Genomic DNA, 20,447 nt, shown 5'->3' with positions numbered 1-20,447 from the left:
ATTATAGCATAGTGTAAATCTCAAGCCTTTTTTCCACATATTTTCCCATTGATCCATTTGTATGTTATAACCAAAATTTTTTGCCCACTTTACCATACACTCTTTTACTTGTTCTTCCTCCATATCCATTTTCAGTAAGAGTTTATACATTTTCGCAATTATATTTTCATCATTTGTACACAATCCTATTTCAAAATCAGATTTACTTATTTCAAACCCATACATTTTCTTGTCCATTTTATATCTTTCTAACAATTGTAAATAGGCAAACCATTGAAAACTATATCCTTCCTTTGTCAGTTGTTCTCTCTCTTTCATTATATATTCTCCATGTACATTTTCTAATAGTTCTTGATAAGTTAACCATTTCTCTTTTCCAGCCATTTCTCTTCTGTAGAACGCTTCTTGACTTGAGACACATAATGGTATTTTCGAATAAAACCTTGGTTTATATCTATTCCATATTTTCAACAGAGGACGTCTTATAAAATGATTGTTAAAGTCTACATTTACTTTTACTTTGTCATACCATAGATATCCATGCCATCCCCACTTCAAATTATGGCCCTCCAAATCCAATAGTCTTTTATTCCTCAATAAGATCCATTCCTTTATCCAGACTAGACAGCAGGCAGCAAAATAAAGTCTCAGATTTGGTAATCCCAGTCCTCCTCTTTCTTTGGCATCTTGTAGTAGTTTAAATTTAACTCTTGGTTTTTTTCCTTGCCATACAAATTTAGAGATATCTTTTTGCCATTATTTAAAAGGTAAATCAGAGGATATTACAGGTATTGTTTGAAACAAAAACATCATTCTCGGTAATACATTCATTTTTATCACAGATATTCTACCCATTAATGACAATTGTAGTTTATCCCATTTTAGCAAATCTTTCTTAATCTCTGTCCATAATTTTTCATAATTATTATGAAACAACTTTGAATTTTTATTTGTCATAATGATACCTAAATATTTCAACTTTTTCTCTATTGTAAAATCTGTCTTGTCCATTAACTCTTTCTGTTCCCTTAAAGTTAAATTTTTCACCAACATCTTTGTTTTTTGATTGTTGATCTTAAATCCTGCTAACTGTCCAAATTCTTTTAATTTGTCCATCAATACATTAATTCCTTCCAAAGGGTTTTCTAGTATAATTATCAAATCATCAGCAAATGCTCTCAATTTATATTCTTCTTTTTTTATCTTTAATCCCGAAATCCTTTTATCTTGCCTTATATCTCTAAGCAGCACTTCTAAGACCAGAATAAATAAAAGGGGAGATAATGGACTTCCCTGTCTTGTACCCTTTTGTATTTCACATGAATCCGTTAAATCTCCGTTAACAATTATCTGAGCCTTCTGAGATGTATAAATCGATCTAATCCATTTTATAAAATTGTCTCCAAAATCCATTTGCTCCAAAACCTGAAACATAAATTTCCAATTCAAATTATCAAATGCTTTTTCAGCATCTAAAAAAATCAAAGCTGCTTGTTTATCATTTCGTTGTTCTAAATATTCCAACACATTCAAGACATTCCTGACGTTGTCACGTAATTGTCTTTTAGGTAAAAACCCTGATTGATCTTCCTGGATAAATTGTTGCAATATTATTTTCAATCTTTCTGCCAAGATCATTGTAAAAATTTTATAGTCATTATTCAATAGAGATATTGGCCGATAATTTTTTGTTTTAGTTAAATCTTGCTCCTCTTTAGGTATTAATGTTATGTTAGCATTTTTCCAACTATCCGGTATCTTTCCCTCTTGCAGAATAAAATTCATTGTAGACTGTAAAGGTAGCAAGAGTTCTTCCTCCAAATATTTATAATACATTGCAGATAACCCATCTGGTCCTGGCGCCTTTCCTAATTTAATTTTGTTTATAGCTTCAGATATCTCTCTTGACGTAATAGGGCCATTAATAGCTTGTCTCTGAAAGTCTGTAATTTTAGGCAAATTCTGTTTAGATATATACTCTTCTATTTTTTCAGATGGAATTTCCTGACACTTGTACAATGTTGAATAATGTTGATGAAAAATCTTTTTGATTTTTACATTATCTGTCAGCGTCTCATCTCCTTCTTGTATCTTTAAAATAATATTTTTTGATGTTCTTTTCTTAATTTATATGCTAACCATTTCCCTGGTTTATTTGCAAATTCAAAAGTCCTTTGTTTAGCAAAATTTAGTTTCCTTTCAATTTCTCTAACTGTCAGCATTGATACTTGCTTCTGTAACATTTTAATTTGATTTACAATAGAAACTTTAGTTGGATTCTTTTTCAATTCTTCCTCTTTTTGTTTTATTTCTTCCAAAATTAATTGCATTTTCTGTTGTTTCTTTTTTTTAATTCAGAGTTACATTTAATAAAATATCCCCTCATAAATGCCTTACTTGTATCCCAAACGATATTTTCATTTGTTCCTTTATGTAAATTATGTTCAAAAAACTCTTTTAATTTCTTCTTACATTCTTGTACTACTTTGTCATTCTGTAATAAAGATTCATTTAGTCTCCATCTAAATCCAAGATTTTTTTTTAAATGTTAATATCACAGGATTGTGGTCCGAAAAAGTTTTTGGTAGTATATCCATTTTAAAAATATCCTTCGCTAGAATTTTAGACATCCAAATCATATCAATCCTCGAGAATGTTTTATGTCTTTCTGAAAAATAAGTAAATTCCTTTGCGTTATCATTTATATATCTCCAGGTATCCACCAATTCTAAATGTTCCATCAGTTCAAAGCAAATCTTCGGTAATTTACCCTGTGTCTCTTTAATATTTTTTTCAGAAAGTCTATCAATTTTTGGTGAGATTACCCCATTCCAATCACCCATGATGCACCAATGATCATATGAAAACTCTGACAATTTTCCCATAAGTCCTGTGTAAAACCTTGTTTTATCTTCATTGGGGGCATAAATACCCACTATCAAAATGTTTGTACCCTGTAAAGTAATTTCAACTCCCACAAATCTACCACTATCATCCAGTAATACCAATTTAGGAAGCAATTGTGGGTTAATGTAAAGAACAACTCCATTTTTTTTTTTGGTCCAGCCGAAATAAATTCTTCACCCAAATTTTTACAAATCAAATATTTGGAATCTTTCTTCTTAATATGAGTTTATTGTAAACAAATTATATCCAATTTTAATTTTTTCAAATAATGAAACACTTTCTTTCTCTTCTGCGCCGTGTTGGCTCCATTTATATTCCAAATTAGATATTTGTAATCCATCTTTAAGCGTGTATTTTAAAATGTGCCTGATGCTCCTTTTAATCCATCATCTTCCTTCCCCTCCTCTGCATGTTCTTGTTGACTTTGTTTCCCAGGACTTATATCCATATCTTTGAGTTTATCTTCTTCCATGTCTTTTGAAGCAATTCTCAAGAAGTCCCTTGCTTTTTGAACAGTATTCAATCTATATTTCTGTTGTCTGAATGTAAAAATCACTCCTTCTGGAACATCCCATCTAAATTGAATTTTGCATTGCTTAAGTTTTTCTGTAAAGAAAGCATATTCTTTTCTCTTACGTAAAAGTCTAATAGGAATTTCTTTCATCACCAGTATTTCCTTACCATCAATTTTAAAGGTATTTTTAAAGTGTTGTTGTAATACCATATCTCTGGTCGTCTTCTTTATAAAGTGAACAAGCACATCTCTTGGAATTTTTTTCATTGTTGCATATCTGGAATTAATTCTATAAACTTTGTCTATTTCAAATTTCATCCGATCTTCATTCAAATCCAGAAATTTTACTAAAGCATTAACAATTTTATCTCTGATGTCTTCACCTGTTTCCTCAGGGATTGCACGGAATCTCAAACAATGTTCTTTATTTCTGAATTCAGTCACAGCCATATAGTCCAAGTTTTTTTCTAATTCCAGATTTAATATATCTGTTCTATTCTCCAAGATTTGTACCTTTTCTTTAGTATTTTTTGCATCTTCCTTTATTTGCCCAATTGTCCCTTTAATCTCATCCACTTGTGTTTTAATATAGTCTTTTATATCTATCAATTCAGTTTTCATTTCCTGTTTTATATCATTAATCCCTTCCATTATTTTTTGAAACATATCTGGGGGTATAGCCCCTTCCTGTGGGTCAATTGAACCTCTTCGCTCCTGGGCCTTAGTTGCTTTTTTAGTTGTCATTCTCGAAAGAAGCCTTTAATTTCTGATATTAACCACTGTTCCAAAACCTAGAGGCAGTCTATTTCTTTTTTTTTTCCTCCACCAACAAAAGAGTTAATATTCCAGGCCTGTTATTATAGTCCGGCCAGCACAGCACAGTTCTTATCTACGTCCAGGAATGCAAAACAATTCTGGTTCACAACACCAAGCGATTAGTAACATATACGAACAGCAGATTCATCCAAAAAGAAATAGTCCAAGGAGAAAAATAGTCCAAAATATATTTCCATCAAATAATAATTACCTCTCATCCGTTTTTAAACTTTAAAACTCCAAATTCAGGCTTTTTGTCGGAAAAAAAATATATGTTGTTTACATTTTTTCTTCCTTAATTATATTTAAAAGAGAAAAAGTATGACTCACCCAGATTTCTCAGTTGCTGATTCGTAAACAAATCCCTTTTATTGTAGTAATTTAAGCCAAATGATAAGATTTAGACAGAAGTAGGCTCGCTGGTTAAGGACTTTTTTTAAGAAGAAGAAAAAAACGCTTCGCTTTTTTCCAGTACAGCTTGCTGGAAGTCCTGACTCCATCTTCAGCCGATCGGCATGCCTTCTTATCTCAGGGATTTCCTGATCAATTCCAGCAGCCGACAGCTCAACGAAGTCCTGTGGAAAATCTGATCGGTTCTCCTATACCTTGGAGAACATTTAAGGCAGTCAAAGTTTCCTCTTGGCTGGCTTTTAAACTGAAAAAAGCTTCCTCTGAGGCAGAGATCTCTCAGAGACAGTCACCAGCTGAGCACTCACTTCCAGGAAGTCCCCCAGTGCTGCATTTTCCAGAAGACACAGGCATAATGGAACCAATTAAGAGGAGGCTAATGAAGCTGGGCAGTGCAATGGAAAACAAGTCATATGAGGAAAGGTTTAAGAAACTGCAGATGTTTAGCCCGGAGAAGAGAAGACTGAAGGGAGACATTTTTATTTATTTTATTAAAATATTTAAATCCTGTTCTCCTTGCACAAAAATACCACAAAAATATGACATCTAATTTTATAATTTCATAAAAACAAGTATATAAAACAAATTGGTCAACCATAAAAACATCTGTAAGCAAAAGCCTGCTGGAACAATGTGGACTTTAGTAACCCATGAGAAAAAATGAGGAAGGGGCCAGCCATACTTCATGGGGCAAGGTGTTTCATTTTCTAAGTGCAGCCATTAAAATCTCTATCATCCCACTAAACATGCTTTCACCCTAGGTGGAAGGGTGAATGACAACACTCTCCAATACCTAAGGCTGCCATCCAGCTCCACTAAGCAGTTTTGGCCATGCAATTGAACTTTCTCTCTCTCTCTCCTCTCCCTGTGCCCTGCCTAAACATGTTCTGGGTGTTCCCCCAACTCTCCAGGGCAGATTTAGGGGGCATGCAGGGGAATGAGAGGAGAGGGGAACTTCTCTTGCACAGCCAAAGTGCTTGTGCTAGTGGAATTGTTTAGTTGGGTACTGCCCTGAAGGTCTGCCACACCGAACAGGGAAAGACTTATTCTCTGTTGCCTCAGAGGGTGTGGCTAGATCTAAAAGAGTTAAGCTACAGGAGAGTAGATCTGGGTGAACATTAGGATAAATGTCTTGAAAGGACTTGAGTTTGACAGTGGAACCAATTACCTAGAGAAGTGGGCTTTCTCTCACTTGTTATCTTCAGGGAAAAGCTGGCCAGCAATCTGCTGGGGATGCTAGGAGTGAGGAAGGAAGGGTTGCTGGTAGAACACAGAATATGTTCACTGAAGGATAGCCAGAAGCCTGGGTTCAGGTTGTGTAAAGGAAGGATTTAATCAGTCAAACATTTGCACAAGGGGAAACTTTTTATTGTGGGTGCAGAAAGATCATGGCAGCCAGATCCATAAACAGTCATGTCAAAATACATTGAAGGCAATGGAAGTTAAATATGAACCCCAGTTCAGCAATATACTTTATACACAATCCATGGAATTACTGAAGATACTGTATTTTGCATTTGCTGTTATTATAATGGCTTCCATGTTTCAGAACTTGACCAAGTTTAGCTTGATTTACATCAATTACAGTAAAAAATATTCAAATGGTTTTAGGGAAGTTAATTCGTACATGAAGACATGCTGCTTCTTATAGTTAGGTGCAGTAAGATAATGGCAGTCATGTCAAAATACATTTAGGACAATAGGAATAAAGTATGGACCCCAGTTGAGCAACTGTCTTCCATGGCAGACACCCAGCTGAGGATGCTCCCATGCAGAAATTAATGCCTGGACCTGCAGTGCCATTATTAAATATGGCAAAGAGTAAAGCATCAAGAGTCTCCATTTGGTAACCCCAATCTCGAGTCTGTCAGCATGCCAGCAAGTTGAGCTGAACGTGCTGCTGCTGCCTTCTAAAGCTCGTCCATCTCTTCTGCCATGTTGGAGAGGGCCTCCTGCAGATATCCCTCCCCAGAAATGTCTATTTAGGGAAGGCTCAACCAGTGGTCTGGAGCTGCAAAATACATCTGATAAATTTGGATTTGTAAACTATGAATACCAAGAGGCACTCTCTTGAGCTTTCATTTTTTTTACAACCAATTGGCAGTGGATCCAATCTGAGTACTCAATTAGGTTTTCCTGCTGTCTGCTATGGGACATGAATGAGCCCCTTGAGCTTCTGCAGCTGTTTGCCTCTCATAGCTAAAAATGGAATCCTCGTGTGTATAGGGCTCTGGATCTTGGGCAATATGGGGCCATTTACCGTATTTATGACAGTACAGTACATTAAGCTTAACGGGACTGTGTCAGCATAAATAGCTCATCTCCTTGGAATAAGATTCTGATCAACAGAAGGTACACCAGTATTAGAAAATTAACAATTAAAGGCAGCATGTTGAGAATCTGGCCCACAGTTACTGAAGGAAGCATACATGTAAATACGGAATTTTTCAAGTTAACTTAGCAATTTTCTATAAAGGCTACATTAAACAATGAAGCACAATCTGAAGGGAAATACAAAACAGGAGAGATTCTGACTTCTAAATTCCACATTCCAAAACTCCCATGATACGTTTTGCCAAAAGTTTCAGCTACAGGTCTATTTGTTAATATCAGACAATGCACCACCATCATCTTCAATACATTCACATGATGCCTTCTTGCTTTTGGTGGAATGCATGCACCAGTGGTTGATGCTTAACTACTTGCTGAGCCAACATGCTATATGAATAATTTCATTGCTGGGTAAATCCACCACAGGCACCATGACTAGAGCTGGTGCTTTCTTGCCCATTTGTTCTTCGAGATGTACTTGGAGTCCTGCAATATAAACAAACAGATCCATTGATACCTTTCAACTCATTTAAGTGTTCAAAAACAAGTTAACCTCTTGTTGTAAAGAACTATATTTATCTAAAAGGAAAGAAAAAATTAAAATAAAGAAAGGACTTTGGTGTGATCCAGTGCTGCTCTTTCTGAAGCTTTAACTAGAAGAGTTTTTCTCAGTTGCACCTGGTTTGTCAGTTGAAAGGCAGGGAACTTAGTAACATCATACATGTGTCAGTAATTTCCAGACTTCTTTTCTACTATATACTCTACACAGAACTGCCCCAATCATGCACTCTAACTATGTGATTGAAGGATGGGTTTACATCAGGTGTGGGGAACCTCTGAACTGCCAGATGTTGCTGAACTACAATTTCCATCATCTCTGGCCATTGGCCATGTTTGCTTGGGCTGATGGGAGCTGTAGTTCAGTAACATCTGGATGTCCAAAGGTTCCCCACAGCTGATATACATTTTAATAAAAAATAAAATTAAAATAAAGACAGGTTGAAAGCTGCAGCTGGTTCAGAAAGGAAACTATTTATGTAATTAATGTAGAAGTAAACAATCCTCTTTTATAATTCTTGTGGTCTGTGTTTTTTTAAAGGGTGGACAGACTGACACATGTGCTCTGGTAGTAGACATAAGCAGTCAACCAGCTTTGATGTCAACCAGGGCTGTGGAGTCGGAGTCGTGGAGTCGGAAGCAATTTTGGGTGGAGTCAGAGTCGGTAGAAATGTACCGACTCCGACTTCAAAATAAATTTTGATTGACAATTTTTTAAAAATATAAATTCAAAATGTCAAAGAAGCTTCCCATGAAGTCAGCTGTGGTTGAGCATTTCACCATAACTCAAGATGGAAAACATTTTGTGTGTCAGTGTATGACACAGGACCCAGATGAAGACAAATGCTGTGATGCCAAGATCAGCGCATATTCAGGCAGTGATAAAAATGCTCCTATGAGAGCTTCCAATTTAAAAAGACATTTACAGCCCTTTCCAGGGCTGTGGAGTTGGAAGCAATTTTGGGTGGAGTCGGAGTCGGGACAGTAGAAAAATAGAGGAGTCGGAGTCGGAGTCGAAGGTTTGGTGTACCAACTCCAGAGCCCTGATGTCAACTAGCTTTTATTTATGAATATTCTCATCTTGTTTGTGTTTTTAAAGTATTTTTAGTACTCTGCTTTTGCTATTTTGTTGTTATTTATTGGTTTCTTGAAATATTACATTTCTGTATTTTTTATGTTGCTAATCCTGATGTGCAACTTTTTATTATTGGGCTGGTTCTCCATACCAGTCCAGCCATACACTGAGATCTTCATCCATAGTGGGAGGCAGCCAGAAAGAGGTCCCTTTTCTATGGCAGTGCCCCATCTGTGAAATGCACTCCACAGGAAGGCTCGCCAAGTGCCTACCTTGCTATCATTTCAGCAGCAACAAAGATTTCCCTAGGTGCGTTTTTCCACACTGTGCTGCTGTTTCTTTGTTATTTTTTAAGATGCATATGTTTGCAATTGTGACAAATTTTGTATTTTTATTCTTCTTGTTATTCTAGGAATGCAGATTAGTATTGAAGGTGTGGTGTATACCAGGGCTGTGGAGTCGGTATGCCAAACCTTCGACTCTGACTCCGACTCCTCTATTTTTCTACTGTCTGACTCCGACTCCATCTCCTCTATTTTTCTACTGTCTGACTCCGACTCCACCCAAAATTGCTTCTTGTCAATCAAAATTTGTTTGGAAGTCAGAGTCGGTACATTTCTACTGACTCCGACTCCAACTCCGCCCGAAATTGCTCCCGACTCTGACTCCACCCAAAATTGCTCCCGGCTCCGACTCCATGACTCCGACTCCACAGCCCTGGTGTATACAATTAATTAATAAGGGGAGAGCAAAGATGGGTAACACCACAATGTAGATATTTTTTAACACTCATCTCCAAAGAAGTAGAACAAGCTCCAAATCTTCCTCCCTTAGTTTTATTACAGCGCAATCCTACACCTTTATTCAGAAGTAAGCCCCACTGAGTTCAATGGCACTTATTCTAAGTGTGCATAACATTGCAGCCTTAATCTGAATATTTACATGTGACATTTCATTTTCTGAATAGTTAAAAAATGTAAATGTACTGCCTTCAAGTCGATTCCGACTTATGGCGACCCTATGAATAGGGTTTTCATGAGGCTGAGAGGCAGCGACTGGTCCAAGGTCACCCAGTGAGCTTCATGGCTATGTGGGGATTTGAATCCTGGTCTCCCGGGTCGTAGTCCAACACCTTAACCACTACACCACACTGGCTCTCATAGTTAAATATGTATTATATTGTACCACTTTATTTTTTTGTTTTGTTTAGAAAACTCATTTTTTTGGAAAGAACTTCATTTGACAATGTTGCTCAATAAATGTATTTATTTGATGGCAAATATGAATCCCCCTCCAATGTCTCATGATGCCTAGATCTAAAGATTAATTAATAGATCCCATCAAATTTGCAATGATTCCAGCTCATTCAAATAGCGTGTGAGAATAATTTAAGAAAATGATGGAAAAGTAATTGCAAGAAACTCATCTTTAAAAAAAATTGTGATACTGCATCCTTTTAAAGAAAGTGGTAGTTACTAAACCATGTAGCACTTTTATAGCTAGAAATGTTGTCTGTTTTTATGCAGTAGTAAGCAGATCTGAAAGACGTAGGGAGGAGGTGGCTTCCAGCTTTGGATTTTAGCTGGCCTCCTATTGTCAGATTCTTCAATCCTGCAATTGTAGTATGTGTTTTATACCATTACCATTCTTGGCTACGTAGGCAGAAAACTTTATCCTTTCCCACTGACTTTAGAGCTGTGAACAAGCTACATGAGACTACATGCTAATTATTTTTTTATCTAACAGCTTTACAAAGAATAGAGCAGGGAGCCATTGTCCAAGGTCTTCTCATGTAGATATTGCAACCCTAGGAAGGGGTTAACAGATAGATGTTGATGTTAGAGGTGAATATTGACTGAGCTGAACCCAAGATCAATAGTTGTCTCAGAGGTCAAAAGGACTTCATGTTTCATGTTTAAAGCAACTCGGTTTATGTATTCCAGCAACACACTGATTCAGGGTCAGCTAAGCACTATTGCAACAATTAGACAACTGGATCAGAGCTTGGAAAAGTTACTTTTTTGAACTACAACTCCCATCAGCCCAATCCAGTGGCCATGCTGGCTGGGGCTGATGGGAGTTGTAGTTCGAAAAAGTAACTTTTCCAAGCTCTGGAAATGTACATGCACCTACAACTTGCACACACTTGTTAAGTGGATGAGAGGCATAAAGGGCACAATCTAGTCAAAGCCTTGCCTTGCTCCCAATGAAATCACTAGCACATAAGCCGTTTACTGCATTTTATATTTCCATTGCTTTCAATGGGCTTTCACTGGTCTGGGATCTAAGCTGTCAACTCAGATACAATATATGCATCATATTTTCTAAAGGACTGTTATTTCTATTCCTTAAATATATTGGGGGAAAAGAACTTTACTAAATTTAATGTCTAACATGCAATTAAACAAATATCTAATATTAATACCACAGCAAAAAAGAAAAAAGTATTTTATTTCCTGACAGAATCTTTTTGCAGAGCCAATATAGCCTTCAGAGTCTGAAATCTATTTAGTTCACACATGAGAACAGCTCGAAGGAATTTTTTATTTTAACTTCTGAAATGTAAAAGCTATATTTGATGGGGCACACTAACCACAAAGTAGCCACTTAAGTATTCCACACAGGAAAGGAAAATAGATATACACATATAATGCCAGCCTGCTGATTTTTACACAAGTTCATTCAGACAGAGCGTGCCAACATGCTTTCCTGCGTGTTGCTCCATTAATATTTTACAATGTCTCTGTCAATGTAATAAGCTGTTGCTTTAGTGCAAGTTTTAGATTAACCTATACCTCTTAGAAACAAGATGCCTTGTTTGCCAGCTATAGCAGAGAACCATGAGGACTAGTCTCTATTCTTAGATGAGGGAGGAAAAAAAACAATTTCAGAAAGAGCACAGTCATCAGCCAGAATACCACATTTTTTTTGTCTATGTTCTTTTCGCTGCTATTCCTCTCTGTGTTTTAACCAAATATACTGTTATATCACTTAGTGCAGGTCTTTAAATCCCAGAGCTAATAAAGCTCCACTGCTTCAGCTGTATGGATTTGACATGCAGCATGTGCTTTGAAGAGCAGTTTCACAGGGGATCAGGTTCCTAACAGTCAACTAAGAGATCCAGTCCCAAAAGAGGTGCCCCTGGCGTGCTGAGCACTTAACCCTTCGACCAGTACCAACATGACTGTTCACAAATTATTGATGTCTGTAAATCCCTGGCAGATTGCAGACAGGTCTTGTCTCTCTTGAAGCCCAAGCATATGGCCACTAATGGGATGGATTAAGAAAAAAATACATGCACACACTCAGCCTTTGCCACATGAATGTAAAGCCACAGAAACAGGAGAAGGTGATTGAACTGGACTGAACACTGCTAAATACATGATTAGCCTCTTGTTATGGATCATTTCCATTGATCTATATCTGGTTTTGCAGCACAGTTTAATTAAAGCTGTCTGTAACAAGCCTGTTCCCTAAATGATCAGCTATGCAATGAAAATGTGAAACTTGAGGAAGCTTGAGGCCTCTAAAAAAGCCTCACTGACATTGTGGTTTATAACAGTAGCAGGAAGGAAAATGTATCCTGCAAAAATTAACTGTTTTGTTCCAGTATCTCAGGTTCCTGAACTTGGTTTAAAAAATGAAGGAAAAAACCCACCTTGTTTCTTTTAAGTTTGTCTTAAGGTGAATGTCTTTTTACTCAAAAAGTCATGGAAGCCAATAGATTTACTTGAAATTTAATTATTTTATGATAAAATGGTCTCAGTGCAACCTAATGATGTCTATTCAGAAGTAAGCCTCCATTAGTCCAATGGGACTTATCCCCAGGTAGGGAGGAAAGGATCCGTCAATTTCCCCCCTTTCAAATCAGCAGGCAGGGCTTCATTGAAGGTACCCTCAGTGACCTCCCTTAGCCTGTAAGGCATGAGGGGTGCAAACAGAGAATTACCTCATGCCCTTTAATAGACCTCATCAAAACCCTGATTTTACCATTCTCTGACCTGGAATGGCTTCTGCAGTTCAACTGCACACCTGGTTTTTGTCCCAGAATAAAATCAAGACTCTCTCACATCATCCCACATCAAGGAGCAAAGATGCAAAAAATGAAAGTTGCTGTGTTTCAGATGAAATGCCAGTAAAGCCAGAGAGATCAAGCAAGCCAGAGAGGCAACACTGTTCTCAAGAATGAGAAACATCAAGGGATGGCCACACCTGTACCTCTGCAGAAATTGCAGCTCATTATTTCATTTGAAAGATATTTTATCCTGACTTTCCATGAAAAAATCCTCCAGTTAAACCAATCAAAGCAGCAATAAATACATATAAAATAGCAGCATGGGCAATAAAGACAATACAGCTAACTGATAAATAAAAGCTTGAGTGAACAGAATGACTACTGCATCCGAGATGAATTCCACAGTTGAGGAACCACAACAGAAAAACCTCCACATCTCCCTCTGGCAGAGAGGCAAGGCAGTGGGGCACCCAGATCAGGGCCTCAGTTCATAAGGGAAAAGGCAGACACCAGCTCCCAGGAGAACTGGAGGCAAACAGTATTGCCATGAGTAGGGAGGACAGTAACATTTATAGGAATGGCGTTCCCACCTTAGGGTGGGGGCGTGTTTGCCTTCACCCCATATGAGTTAGAAGGCTCGGGAGGTCTACTCCCGATTGGGTGAGGGAGTAGGGTGAGGCCACGTCACGCCTCAGTGGAAGGGGGAGGGGAGCGGTAGTATTTAATACTGCTCCCCCTCCCTAACTCTTCTCGTGTTCATTCGTGGCAAGGGAGTGAGAGTGTGAGTGAGACTGAACACAAGGCTGGTGCTGGGCCTGTGTTTGCGATTGACGGCGGCAGCAATTTTTTCCTCTCTGCGGCCCAGCGGGTTTGCGGTTGGTTGGCACTTGCCCCCCACCCCCCTCTTTGCTTTGTTAACAAGCCCTTCTCACTGCACTTGTCAAATTCAATCAGCTGGCAGGCGGAAAGGGGGCCCTTGTCTGGATTTCTCTCTCCCATTTGTTGCGCTAACAACAGCGGCTGCCACGGCAGCCACTTGCCCCTTCCCTCCAAGTTTCCTTTGGTTTCAATAAATAAAATATAGAGGCTTACCAACTTAAAACAGGTGGCTGTTTTGCTGGGGGGGGTCTTTGATCATCGGGAGGCCTTCCCCGGTTACGGCGATGGTCGTGCCTGGGTTCACTCCCGATTTGGCGCTCACCGCCTGTACACATCGTCCCTGATTCGGCGCTTATTGCGCCTGCCTCTCCTGTGGGTTTGTGAGAGGCTTAGGCTGGTTTGGCTTTGGTTGGGCCTTTGCCTGGAGTCTCGCAAACGTTTGTGCGCGTCTCCAGCGCTCGGCCGTTGGTGGCATAGCGCGCCTCTTTGCTTGCCCCCTCCCCCCGTATTCATTGTCCCTGATTCGGCACTTGTCTCCTGCCCCTCCTGCAGCTTTGTGGGAGGCTTAGGCTGATTTGGCTTTGGTTGGGCCTTGCCTGGAGTCGCGCAAATGTGGTTGTGTGTGCACATGTGTCTAGCGCTTGGCTGTTGGTGGCATAGCGCGCCTCTTTGCTTGCCCTCTCCCCTCCCCCGTATTATCCTGGTTCTGTGAGAGGCTTGGCTGGTCGGGCTTGCCTAGTGTCACACGCACACAATTCGTGTGCACCCACGTTTCCCGTGCTTTGCTTTTGCAGGCACTGCCTTGATTGTGCCTTTCAAGTTCAAATGAAAATTAATCACCTTTTTATTCAGTGAATTCTCTATTGTGTTAATTAAGTTAAATCCGTCTGTTCAATTCATCAAAGTTAAATCCGTCTGTTCAATTCATCAATTAATTAAATCAATCTGTTCAATTTGTCAATTAATTAGTGAATAGGAAGCAATAAATAAATAAATAAGTAAATAAATAAAAAATATTGGAGGCTGTGCTCAACTAATTAATCACCTTCATAAATAATTAAATACATAAATTCATGTGAGGCGGGGCTCAATCAATTAATTGACCAATCATACATATAACTGAATACATAAATTTATAGATTAAGGTGCCTTTTGCTGTTCTCTGATTAGGTTACCAATTTTCTTTATACAGGTTTTCAGTGTTATTTGATAATGCCTCCTCGTAAGGCCAAGCAGAAGAAAGGCATCCAGGTGGTGAAGTGACCGGCTAGGCACCCACCTGTAGAGTCTCACTCTTCGGACGAAGAGTTGGATATGGGCTCTATGTGGGCGCTGATTGCTCAGATTGAGGCTCTCGAGCAGCAACTTTCTGCACCAAATGACCCGGGTGCTGGACCCAGTGCTCCTACTCCACCCAAGAGGTCTGCTAGGCGGACCTCCAAAGCTAACATGCCCTTTCTCCTGGCTAGGGTCTGCGCTCTGGAAACAGGAGCTGCCAGTTTCAGCCAATCTCTCTCATCTGCTCCTGTTGATCCACCTCCCATTCCACCTGTAGGAGCAGCTGTGTCGGCTAGCAAAGCACAGTCAGATCCCCCACCGTTGGTGCCATTGGCGATTCCAATGCCTTCAACAGCCTTGGCTACTGCGGACTTGTTACCCGATGTGGCGGTCGTTGTTTCCCCATCAATGGATACAGGTGAGACACCCAATACACAGGTTCCAGGGGCTGCAGGGATCGCTCCCAGGACTCACGGGGTTACCACACCTTCTCAATACGGGGGGCGTTTTGGTGCCAATGCAGCCGCAGCTTCCTTGGCCGGCAGCAACTATTGCCCCCTGGCTGCCATCAGGTCCTAATTCCTCTTCCATGGATTCCCTGCCTCTTCCTCAGGGTGTTTACCCCCAGGGTGATTGTTCTCTCCCTCTTGGGGATCATCTCCTCCAGGCTACTAAAGAGCGGATCTGGAGGGGTGAATATTTGGATATATTTACTCTTTTGTTTTGCGAACCCGAGGTCAGGTGGATAGGGTTTGGCTTAATTGGCTAAACGCCTATACAGTCTACATGGGCGTGATGACGCAGGCCTACCCTTCCAGAACACTGTCCATGATCAAGTATCAGGACATCATACATAGGGCCTTTAGGAATTTTGCTGGAACGGCATGGCTCCGTTACGATAAAAATTTTCGTCAACAGGCGGGCCTTGATCCCACCATGCGTTGGGACGTGGAACATCAAGGCATGTGGCTTCGCTGTATGATCCCAGCTTGGCCACTTCAAGGGGAAAGGTCAGATAGTGGCCACCTCTTGTCCAAATTACAGGCAACGGCTTCTGGCGGTAGCAAGGGGCTGCAGTGGGTTCGGTCCCAACAGGTGTGTTGGGGCTTTAATAGCTCCGGACGTTGCACCTATCGCCCTTGCCGTTTTAGACATGCCTGTGGGACATGTGGGGGTGGGCATCCCAGTTCAGCCTGTTCCAGAGTGCGACAGGGCAAACCCAATGGCCAGGATCAACAGCAGCCCCGTAGATCAACGGGTGGCGGACATGGTGCGCCGCAAGGCCAATAGCCCGTTTCTTGTTGCCCCGTTGGCACATCGTTTGGCTAGATATCTGAACAGGGATGCTGCTGCTTACCTCTTAGTGGGTTTTAAAGAGGGATTTAGGATCCCTTATGAGGGTCTCAGGGTTTCCATGTGGGCAACTAACCAGGCCTCAGTTCGGATCTTGGAAGAGGTAGTGGCTAGGAAGCTAGACAAGGAGATAGCTGCAGGCAGGATTTCTGGCCCCTTTTCTTTTCCCCCCTTGCCGGACCTCCGTATTTCGCCCCTGGGCATAGTGCCCAAAAAGCAGCAAGGGGAGTACCGGCTCATTCATAATCTCTCCTTTCCGAAGGGGAGTTCTATGAATGATGGCATCCCCCCAGACATTGCCTCGGTTAGATATACTTTTTTTGATGAGGCTGTCAGGGTGGTGAGGAGAGCTGGAAAGGGGGCCTTGATGGCGAAATGCGACATCAAGTCGGCATTTCGTCTCCTGCCTGTTAACCCCAAGGACATTGACCTTTTGGGATTTCAGTTCCGCGGTCAATACTACGTGGATCGGGTCATGTCTATGGGCTGTTCCATATTGTGCTCCGCTTTTCAAGCGTTCAGTACATTCTTGGAGTGGGCCATGAGGGACTCGGCTGGTTCTTCTTTAACGGCCCATTACTTAGATGATTTTCTGTTCGTTGGCCCTTCAGATTCCGGGTACTGCGCCCGTTTGGTGTCAGCCTTCACAGATTTATCAAATTATTTAGGTGTCCCTCTGGCCCCTGAGAAATCAGAGGACCCCTCTACTTGCCTTACCTTTTTGGGTATTGAACTGGACACTGTGACTCAGTCTTCCAGGCTCCAGCTCCTAAAAATCCAGGCGTTAAGGGACAGGTTGAGAACAGCTGCAGGTTTGAAGAAACTCACGTTGCTCCAATTACAGGAGATTGTAGGCCATTTGGTCTTTGCCTTGAAGGTAATTTCGCTTGGAAGGGCGTTCCTTTGACGCCTTTGCGATGTCATGAAAGGCATTAAGCGTAGTTTCCATTACATCAGGGTGTCTGCTGGCATGCGAGCAGACCTCCAGACCTGGCTGTCTTTCCTGGATGGATTTAATGGGGTATAATTTTGGCAACACGAAATGCTATTGGAGGCTGAGCTCCAGGTCCGTTCCGACTCAGCTGGTAGCTCGGGATATGGCCTTATATTTCGCAGTGACTGGTGCACTGAGAGGTGGCCCGTGGACTGGCACGTAACTGGGGTTAGTTCTGATTTAACCTTTCTGGAATTTTTTCCATCGTGGTGGCAGTGCACATTTGGCCTCTGGCTTTCCAGAACTGCACAGTGCGGTTCTGGTGTGACAATCAAGCCACTGTACAGGTTATTAACTCTCAGACTTCTCGGTCGGCACAGGTGATGCGTCTGGTGCTGGTCTTTGTTTTGCAGTGCTTATGATTTAATATTCTTTTCGTAGCCAGGCATGTCCCTGGCCTACAGAATAGCATTGCTGACGCACTTTCTCGCTTCCAGATGGAGCGTTTCTGGAGGTTGCTTCCCGGCGCTTCACCCGTGCCAACTCGGATGCCTGCCAGTCTTTGGAGCCTTGACAGTTAGAAGCAAGCATTGCTATGGCCTCGGCGTTGGCACCCAGCACTCAAAAGGCATACCAGCACGCTTGTACTGACTTCTGGAAATTTCGAGCGCAAGCCAGCATGCAACACCTGTGGCCCATACCTGTTAGCCATCTCATGCAATATTTGGTTTCTTTGCAGGCTACGGGTAAGGCGGTCAGCACTATTGCTGGCCAATTGTCAGCTCTGGCCTTTCAGTCTAAAGCCAGGGGCCTTCCCGAGTTCACAACAGACTTCCGAATACGGAAGATGCTAGAGGGTTGGGCCAGGATCTCCCCTGCAATACCTGATAAGAGGCAGCCATTTACTCCGGATCTGATTGGCCAGTTGCTCCTGCAATTTCGGGGCCTTTGTTCCTCTTCATTTGAGGTGGTGCTATTCAATGCTGTCGTTCTTGTCGCCTTTTACGGTGCATTTCGCCCTAGTGAGCTGTTGGCTGCCTCGAAGAGAGACTGTTCTAACAGGGCCCTGCAGTTCACTGACTGTGTTCATTCAGACTTAGCAGCCTGTATCACACTTCGAATTTCCAAGACAGATCAGAAGGCCAAAGGGAAACAGGTCGCCTTAGGCCCTTGCCCTATTCCTCATTTATGCCCTGTGGCTGCTTTGAGGGCATATTTGGCACTCCGCCCAAAGGGGTTTGGTTACCTCTTTATTCATGGAGATAGGTCCTCCCTTACCCGGTTTTAATTCTGGGCTGTGCTCAAGAGGGCTTTGTTGTCATCAGGCTGTGATCCGGCGGTCTTCGGCCTTAATTCTTTCCGAATAGGGGCTGCTACTGCGGCGGCACTGATGGGCCTCTCATCTTATGATATACAGGCTATCGGCAGATGGCAATCTGCATTTCAAAGCATACATACGGTACTGATGGAGTTGTATCTACGTTGGAGTGCATATACGGCACCCAAGGGCAGATGGTGATCTGCGATTGTGTGTACGGTTGATAGTTGCACTGCATATACAGCACCCAAGGGCAGATGGCGATCTGCAGTTGTTGCTAGTTTGAACACTTGCGGTTGGAATGCAGGTACGGCACCCAGGAGCAATTGGATCTCCATGGTTTAGCTGTTGCTTAGTTTTAGTTCCAGTTGGTCCTCTATTAATTGTTTCTTCTTCCCTTCCCCAGATATAGGAATGTGGCCAGAACCAGCGAGCGTCTTGCTGTGCGGGCATTCCATCCTGTTTTGGGCGCTGAGGAGAGCATCCCCCACTGACATGGGGACACAGCTCCATCTCTCTGCCAGGGCTACTTTGCATTGGCGGGCTTGGAGGGGCATGCTATGGGGTGAACTTCTCCCTACCTTATGCCAGGAATTTTCTGCTGGCCCTCCTGCCCACATCCTAATAGTTCACTTGGGGGAGAATGACCTTGTTCAGCGCCCTGGTTTGGACCTATTTTATAGAGTACTGAGGGATTTAGAGTGGGGTAAAAGTATTTTTCACCATCTCCTAGTTGTTTGGTCTGCACTTTTGGAGTGGTGTGTTTGGAGAGGGGCGGTTCACCCGAGCTAGGTGTGGGGTGAACCGGAGAATTAATAAGTTTATTTTGAAGAATGGATGGGGTTACATTCCGCATCCAAGGATTGGTGTGGATTATCCTCATGAGCTATACACCTCTTGTGGCATTGAGTTCGGGCAGGTGAGGAATTTGATGGAGAGCGAGGTAGGTATTCTGAGGCAATTTTGGGTAAGGATGCCCCTCAGGAATCTTGCAGGACTTCGGTCTGTGGATAACGGGTGGGTGCCCCTGTGGATTGTCATGCACATTGGGGTGAATGCGGGTACAGTGGGGCCAGGATGCGCATGGCAAAAAGGTTCACTGGGCAAGGAGGGAGTCTTGGCCCATATCGTTGCATCAGAGCCCACAGCTATCAGCTGTGATACATGCCCAGGAGGCTGAGGGGATTCCATCCCCACCAGAATAGTGTAATTCCTCACCTGCCTGGGGGTTATAAGCAGTTATTAATTATGATTGGATATGTTTGAATTTGGATTCAGATTATGTTATATTTAATAAATATAACATTTAAACCAATGCCATGTCTCACGAGTCTTCTTTGGCGGGTGTGGGGGCAATTGTGCTTTCCAAGAGCTGAGTCACTTGCTGAGGAAATGAAAAATGTTTGACTTTCTCTTAAAGTTAAGCAGACTGTTAACTATTTTTTCCAGGGCCTAATAAAAAAGGGTAAGGCATATATGTTATTTTTAGAGAAGGTTCAATTATGGGCCTGTCAGCATTGGCAGTACATCCTTTTATCAGGCCACCAAGCTAACTTGTTTTTTTCCACAGTCAAGTTTACTTAATGACCAGTTTAACAATAGATTTTTCACTGTGGGTGTTAATTAGAGCTTTGTGGACTCTATGGGATTTGTGCTCACTAAACCCTGTAATTCAAGTCAAAAGAGGTGGGAGCACACCAGCCCCTTTTGCACCAAGACTTGAATGTGACTAAATCAAATGTAAGATACACCCCCCCCCAACATCCTCCTTTCTATGGATACACAAAATCATACCAAACCACTTGGGAACAGAAATAATCATAGTAAAGAATACTTCTTTTCAGACAGGAGTTTCTAAATTAACAAATCAACCTCTGCCATCACAACAGTCTGTGATACCAATGTCACAAAACGATGTTATCTTTTCATGATTCTTCTGAGAAACATCTCTCTTCAGTTCTTTGTGTCCCTGGACTGTAAATCAGCCCTAGGACTCATCAAATTTACATGTAGCAGATTGGTATGATACATCCACTTCCCAATTAGTGAGTTTTCAGTTAT

General features: G+C 41.4%; 1 protein-coding gene across 3 annotated transcripts in view; it reads right to left on the bottom strand.

Annotated features, from left to right (window-relative positions):
• Window positions 1–5,158: 5,158 nt before the first annotated feature.
• Window positions 5,159–20,447, bottom strand: part of DPH6 (diphthamine biosynthesis 6) — a 374,050-nt gene continuing 358,761 nt past the window's right edge. For all 3 annotated transcript variants that reach the window (XM_061611524.1, XM_061611525.1, XM_061611526.1), the window contains exon 15: window positions 5,159–7,462. In XM_061611524.1, coding sequence (XP_061467508.1) covers window positions 7,344–7,462 — 119 coding nt within the window. In that variant the 3' untranslated portion in view covers window positions 5,159–7,343. The remainder of the gene's footprint in view (window positions 7,463–20,447) is intronic.

The sequence above is a fragment of the Rhineura floridana genome, chromosome 2 (genome assembly GCF_030035675.1).
Source record: "Rhineura floridana isolate rRhiFlo1 chromosome 2, rRhiFlo1.hap2, whole genome shotgun sequence".
Taxonomy (NCBI): Eukaryota; Metazoa; Chordata; class Lepidosauria; order Squamata; family Rhineuridae; genus Rhineura; species Rhineura floridana.
Note: the sequence above shows the minus strand (reverse complement) of the source record. Positions and strands in the feature narration are given on the sequence as shown.